This window comes from Xenopus laevis, chromosome 8L (assembly GCF_017654675.1).
Source record: "Xenopus laevis strain J_2021 chromosome 8L, Xenopus_laevis_v10.1, whole genome shotgun sequence".
NCBI classification, from domain to species: domain Eukaryota; kingdom Metazoa; phylum Chordata; class Amphibia; order Anura; family Pipidae; genus Xenopus; species Xenopus laevis.
Window position 1 is genome coordinate 112,440,195 of NC_054385.1, and position 7,861 is coordinate 112,448,055.

At 39.4% G+C, this 7,861-nt stretch overlaps 1 protein-coding gene across 1 annotated transcript; it reads left to right on the plus strand.

Moving 5' to 3' along the window:
- Positions 1-679: 679 nt before the first annotated feature.
- On the plus strand, positions 680-6,062 carry thbs1.L (thrombospondin 1 L homeolog; the record flags this gene model as incomplete). The annotated part of the gene is given in 10 exon segments (NM_001086349.1): positions 680-804; positions 2,007-2,094; positions 2,451-3,028; positions 3,161-3,236; positions 3,663-3,859; positions 3,959-4,084; positions 4,520-4,613; positions 5,419-5,592; positions 5,908-6,044; positions 6,046-6,062. Coding segments are annotated over 9 exon segments (1,466 nt in total), but the record flags the coding sequence as incomplete, so codon positions are not given.
- Between the last annotated feature and the right edge of the window lie 1,799 nt (positions 6,063-7,861).

The following is a 7,861-nucleotide window of genomic DNA, read 5'->3' on the forward strand; positions in this document are numbered from 1 at the left end:
AGAGAGAGAGACAGACAGACAGACAGACAGACAGACAGACAGACAGACAGATAGATAGATAGATAGATAGATAGATAGATAGATAGATAGATAGATAGATATAGATGAGATAGATAATGATAGATAGATAGATGATAGATAGATAGATAGATAGATAGATAGATAGATAGATGATAGATAGATAATAATAGACACTCAGATACAAATAATCTGTATTGCTATAAAGTGAAACAAACCTATATGGGGTCTTAGATTACAAAATAGAGTCACATGCCCATAGTTCAGCATATGATAAGGTGCCAGTCGGTGATAAATACAAAGAGAAAAACAGAGAAATAGTTATTAAAAGTGAACAACTTCCTTTTACAAAAGTATGTGTTTATGTGTGTGTATGGTTTATGTATATATATGGTTATACACTGGCATGCCTTTCTTGCGTATCCCTTGAATTGACAAAAAAAAAAAAGAATTTGGCGCAGAGTCAGTTAGAAATTCCTGAGCGTGCGTCAGAGCGGCAAATCTTCGCCTTGCGATAGTTGTGTCTGTCCCTCCTCATGTTGTGAGCTCATAGAATAAACAGTAGCTCGTTTCCTACCGCTCGGCCTGTGATTGGCTGGGGGAGGCTCCCTGGGATGTGCCGTGCGCTTTATATGCGAGGAGAGAGCGCTATCCCGGGATCAGAACGCACAGTGAGTGGATAAACGCACCCAAGGGCTCCCACTTCCATTCTCATTAACCAGTGGCAGCAGCAGGAGCCGGACCCGACAGAGCTCAACAGAAGAGCAGACAGAGAGAAGGACAAGTGTAAGAGGATTTGCTTTCTTCCCATTGCTGCTTCTCTTGTATGGACTAACTCATCCAATGCCAAAATATCATAAGGTTGCGTCCAGCCAGTACCAGTGGATCATGCATTGCATTATTTTAATTGCTTATCTAATTCATTAGTGCATGTGCTGTTTTCATCATGGGGCATGTGTGATTCTTAGTGCATGATCATGCTTTACCTGTATGGCTGGGAAATTGTTGGATTTAAACTTTTTTTTCTGCAAAGTTTATTTTTATAATGAGGTTATAGGATTCATTATCCAGATTGCCTTAGTATATGACAGTAAGTAAGATATTAGAAAGGCATCCCCATGGCACGACTGTGTGTGTGTTAAATAGACTGGCTTATGTTAGTCGCTGATAACAAGCAAGGTGTTTGGATTTGCTTTGTTTTTCCTTGAAACGCTGTTGATCATTTTCCAGAATTCTGTTGGAAGAGCCAAGAATTCACCTTCCATAGTCTGCATAGGTTATACCCTGTGATGAGCTTGTCTTTCTATTTAATTGCACATTGAGAATTGAGAGATGTGGTTGAGTGAGACCGGATAAAATTGCTTGTCTGCCCCCCAGCTAAAGATCCTTCTCTTTTTCTGTGCCATCCCTGTGGAATGTAAATGAATAGTTATTACAAACCACACCAAGAACTTTATTAAACGTGTCATAAAGGAATGCTCACTATGCTTATTAATGTTATAACGCCGGTGTAATTCTCTGTCTTGCCTTGTTAATGTATAGACGCAATTATAGACAACAAGAGTTGGTTTGTTGGTGTGATTAAGGGTGGAATTCGAGGCCCCTGGCAATTTCAGAAGGCTGGGGTTCAATTTGAAACTTTGACCTGTTATTGAACTATAATTCCCAGCCTTCAGTTGTTGACTGGAATGCAAGAAGCTGTAGATTATCAACTGGGTATAATTAGTATGGTGTACTTACAGACAGCTCTATCATTGTTGCTTTAAATAGATAAGATAATAGATAAGATATGTAGCGCTCACTATAGCATTGAAAAAAGTTAATTGCTATCATGTATGACCAGGGATATGCATTGTATGGAACCCTAGATACCGCTGAACTGCACCACCCTGCTGTTTTGCCTGATGGGAATGTTGAGAGAACTGTTGAGTGGATACTTGGGTTGATAGCAGTGGATATATATTTATAGGGTTCTCCCCTTTTTTCAGAAGTAACTGCATTTCTCCATCATGGGGATGATGAAGGGAATTTTCCTACTGTTGATGTTGGCCATGCCTCAGACACATCAGGCAGCAGGTAAGAAAAGAACAAACTTTTTCAAGTAATGACTGTCCTTCTTCAATATATTTGTGTACTCAGTGAGAAACACAGAGTAAATCTATATTGAAGGTGCTTTGCACATAGAGGTGGGAATAAATATTGGTGCCATGCATGTGGGTACTGATTGTCCTTTTTATCTAAGTAGCACTGAAACATTCATATTTGTATTACTTATACACATGTACTGAGTAAATCAGACTTCATGTCACTGTTTGGCAATGATTATTGTTTGGGAGAACCTCCTGGTTCTCCAGAGTCTTAAAAAAAAACTTACACTGACGGCACGTAAAGGTAAATTTGTATCAAACATAGACATTCTGTTTCTATTTCAGAATCTGGGAATGATGATAACAGTGTATTTGATCTGTTTGAGTTAACGGGATACAACCGCAAGGCTGGCTCTCGTAAGCCTGAAGGACTTCATTTAGTGAAGGGACCTGACCCTTCCAGCCCAGCTTATAGAATTGAAAATGCTGACTTGATCCCACCACTGCCAGAAGATAAATTTCAAGACTTGCTGGATGCAATACGTGCTGATAGAGGGTTCATCCTGTTGGCTACTCTGCGTCAAGCAAAGAAGAGTCGAGGGGCACTTATTTCTGTGGAGAGAAAAGATGGTGGTGGACACATCTTCAGTCTTATCTCCAATGGCCAGGCTGGAACCCTAGACTTAAGTTTAAGCGGAGAAAGGAAGCAGCAGGTGGTGTCTGTAGAAGATGCTGCTCTGGCTGATGGCAAGTGGAAGAACATCACTCTCTTTGTACAAGAAGACCGCGCGCAACTCTATATAGGATGTGACAAGATGGAAAATGCTGAGCTAGATGTGCCAATACAAAAAATTTTCACTGAGAACCTGGCAAGCATTGCTCGTCTTCGAGTAGCAAAGGGAGGAGTAAAGGACAACTTTCAGGTGAGTAGGGCTAAGTAAACCTTGTGTATCAGGCTAAAAAAGATGGGACTTCTTTTAAGTGGAAGTACCATGGAGATCTGGTCATTGACCCAATTAGCAAATGCAATCTAAATGGTTTCTTTCTCTTGCCAGGGAGTCCTTCAGAACGTGCGCTTTGTGTTTGGAACCACATTGGAAGCTATTCTGAGAAACAAAGGCTGTCCAAGCAGTAAGTTAAAAACGAATTCCCTTAATTGTAGGACTAAAAGTTTAGGACTTTTAGAAGAAGCTTGTCTATTAGAGAACCTGATAATAGTCTTTGTTAATGTTTTATTACTGTCAATTCAGAAATGTTCTTTATTGGAACAAACTAACACCTGCTATCCTTTAAGCAGTCACAACATTAGTGAGGTAGAAGACCATACTGATAAAACATAAGATAAAAATCTCCAACACTATACATTTTTGACTGTTAATGTAATCTTCAGTATTGCATTTTAATAAGGTGCTGGATATTCACAGATTATGAGCAATTAAAGGCAATTAAAGGCAAACGCACAGTAATACAGTAAGGAATTGGCACAAGATGAGGACATTTTCATTAAACATGTTCATTTTAAATAAGAGATTAAAATAATTGGTCATGTCATTCCAGTGACAAACTCAGTCATCACTTTGGACAATGCAGTGAACGGCTCAAGCCCAGCCATCCGAACGAATTACGTTGGCCACAAAACAAAGGATCTGCATGCTGTGTGTGGCATTTCCTGCAATCAACTGTCCGAACTGTTTGCAGAAATGAAAGGCTTACAGACTCTGGTGAAATCTCTCCAGGACCAAGTCACCAAAGAGGTAAGTGAACTTTCCCATGAAAACTGTTCTGCAAACAGACTGGAGAGCCAGATGAATATTCTGACTTAAGACAATTTCTTCTTTTATTTTTCCCTTTAGACAGAGATAAATGAACTTATTTCTAAGCGAATAACAATGATGCCAGGTGCTTGTCTCCACAATGGAGTCTTGCATAAGAATAGAGATGAGTGGACCGTTGACAGCTGCACTGAATGCACATGTCAGGTAATATTCCCATAATAACACCCTTAATGCTTCTTTTCAGTTGGCGGATGAATGAGAATAGATAGTAATAGGGCTGTTTCCTCAGCTCCAGAGGGATCCTGAACGAGGATATTGATTGTTTATGTCAGAATGTCCACATAGCCATACTTGCAGACTAATCAATCATCTTCAGGCTGCTACATAGTTCTTAAAACAGCTATAACTTGAAAAGGTCCCAGTAATAATTCTTTCCATCTTGAAGTTATTACAAAAGAATAATTTGTTGAGTTTGCTCCAAATCCAACTCTTGCTCTCCAGCAAATGGGGCAAAATACACAGGAGACACTTTTCATTGAAACATTTCAAGGCATTGACATGGCATTGTTGCCGAAAATTGAAATGTGTGCATGTCAAAGCTGCTTTATATCAATGGTAACATTTTCATTTCTCTCATAGAACTCAGCAACTATATGCCGAAAAGTATCTTGCCCTCTGATGCCCTGCACCAATGCCACCATTCCAGATGGAGAATGCTGTCCTAGATGTTGGCGTAAGTAAATGGTTTAACAGCTTTACTGCAATGTTGTTTTACTTTAAGTCACTCAGAACTTGACAGTGCACTTAAACTACCCTATCAGCTTGTCTACATCCTTATAAATAACCATTACTGTTGGTTGGTATATTTTTAGCTTGATGAATCCGACTCATGCAAAGTTCATGACTCACCCATAGTAACCTCAGCCTCAACCCCCTTATTCCAGTTAATTGTACAAACCCCTTTATTAGTATTTATTGTCTGGTTTTTTTTTTGGGGGGGGGGGCGGTAAAGTTTAAATGGTGTTTCTGCAGCCTTAGGCAAAACATCTAATTTACGAATGGTGTAATGACAAATATGCAGATATTAATCTTGTAAGTGCCTGACAAGTTCATTCAAGAAGAAGATCATAAAAAGCTCTCTTGAAAGGAGGACAGCTGCAAGTAAAAAAAAACTTGCTCAGTCCTGCATTTTTCATGTCTTTAGGTAGATGGCATGTTTGGAACTTTTAGTAGATCTTTCTCTTCTAGAGCCAAAATGCCTGGTGCAATGACATATTGTTTTGTCACCTTACATAGTACTAATGTACTAATGTACTAATGTACTAATTCAAGATAATATCTGATAAATGTAATTGCTGTGTAAACTACATTACACATTCCTTGTTTGGAGGAACCCTATGGTCTAAATGGAGGTGTTCTTCTTAGGGCTGCTAAGACCTAAGCCCTGTCTTTTTACATTAGTATGTATTTAGTAAGAGTTTTGTGAGCATACATGGGGGCCACTGATTAACAATTCCTATTGTTTGTTTTATTTTCAGCAAGTGACTCAGCGGATGATGATTGGTCTCCATGGTCAGATTGGACACCTTGCTCTGTGACTTGTGGTCATGGCATCCAGCAGAGAGGACGTTCCTGCGACAGCCTTAATAACCCCTGTGAAGGCTCCTCTGTACAGACACGGTCTTGCCATATCCAGGAATGTGACAAGAGATGTGAGTATAGGCACTTAATCATAGATATAGATGTTTTGTATTCCGGTTGATAGCAAGTTAGAATTAAACATCTCACTTATGTCATAATATAATTAATTGTATGTTGTTTATGACAATATTATCACATTGGTAAGATGCCCAGAGCTGTATGGAACCACACATTATGCTTTATTTATAATTTAACGCAGAGTCTGGTCCAATTACTCCCAAATTGCACAACAGAGTGTACTCACTTCTATGAGACCTAGAGGCAATGTTCCTCCCATGTGTATCAGTTAATAGGTAAAAGCTTATGTTTCCTTTGTTTATGTTTAGTTAAGCAAGATGGTGGTTGGAGCCATTGGTCACCATGGTCATCATGCTCAGTTACCTGCGGAAGTGGTCAAATCACCAGAATCCGTCTCTGCAACTCTCCTGTTCCTCAGCTAAACGGAAAGCCATGTGAAGGGGAAGGAAGGGAGAACAAGCCGTGTCAAAAAGACCCATGCCCAAGTAATTTGCTTGCTTTTGTTTTATAACTATCGTAGAGTTTTCTATGAGAAGGAATGAGCAGAGTAATTGCTACACCAACCAATTGCTCCACCAACTCATGTCCTCTCAGACACTTATAGGGGGGCAAACAAAGATGTATTATGTCACTGAGGGATACAAAGCATTTTCCCCATAAAACTTTCTTTGTTTAAAGCATTAATGTTTGAATATTTCATCTTGCAACTATTTACAAAGTCAAGAAGAACAGTTGGCTAATACCTGTTCCTCCTGTTTTTTTCCAGTTAGTGGTCAGTGGGGTCCTTGGTCACTTTGGGACACATGCACTGTTACTTGTGGTGGTGGAATGCAGAAGAGAGAACGTCTGTGCAACAACCCCAAACCTCAGTATGGGGGTAAAGATTGTATTGGTGATCCTACTGATTCTCAGATGTGCAACAAGCAGGACTGCCCCATAGGTGAGTTCATATCAAACCCTAGTTTTGTGTCATAAGTTCACTTATCCATAGGCAGTCAACTTACATTAGGACTTTTTATATTCTTTTAGATGGATGTCTCTCTAACCCTTGCTTTGCTGGAGTCAAATGCACCAGCTTCATAGATGGATCTTGGAAATGTAGTTCCTGCCCACCAGGGTACAGAGGAAATGGAGTAACATGCAAAGATATTGATGAGGTAACACTCACTTGCCTTCTACTTTGTTAGGTCTTAAATGGCTGCTGTTGTGCACATACCTTCTGAATAAGGTCTCTGAACAGATTTTAATACATATTGGTACAATGAGCGAACAAGAGTATTGTTTTGTCCCCTTAGTGCAAAGAGGTGCCTGATGCCTGCTTAATTCTCAATGGAGTTCATAGATGTGAGAACACAGAACCAGGATATAATTGTCTTCCATGCCCTCCACGTTACACAGGAACTCAGCCATTTGGTAAAGGCATTGAAGAAGCTAAAGCCAATAAGCAGGTGAGCCTTGGTGATTTTAAGACTATTGTTTAGTATATACTAGCATCCTCTAATATTAGTTATAGAATATAGCCAAATATCTACATGCTAATTGATTTGAAGGTTTTTAAACCATAGTGTTCATGTGTATTTCTAGGTTTGCAAGCCTCGCAACCCATGCACAGATGGTACCCACGACTGTCACAAGAATGCCAGATGTATTTACCTCGGCCACTACAGCGACCCCATGTTCCGCTGCGAATGCAGACCTGGTTATGCTGGAAATGGCATCATTTGTGGTGAAGACACAGATTTGGATGGATGGCCAAACGAAAACCTCACTTGTGTTGCTAATGCTACTTATCACTGCATGAAAGTAAGTTGCTTAAAAAATCATTCATCATATACATTATTTTTTTATCGTTTATATAGTTGTAGATATATTTATATAATACAAACTATAATAATGAAACATATTTACATATACAAAACAAAATAATAATAAAACATATTTTAATAATAACAGTTTCCCTCCCAAAATGAGAGGGGAAAAGACAAATGTGCTTAGCACATTAATATGAATTCAGTCTGGAAGCTCTTAACTAGAAGCACAAATTTTTTTTTTCAGGATAACTGCCCCAACCTCCCCAATTCAGGCCAGGAAGACTACGATAAGGATGGAATGGGAGATGCCTGTGATAAAGACGATGACAATGATGGAATCCTAGATGACAGGGTAAGAATACAAAGGCTAGATTCATGTTTTCGCCAGCCAAGGATTTCTCTGCTTCTGGCAGAGTCCAGCAGCACAGCAGGAAAGTAAACACTACTGCTC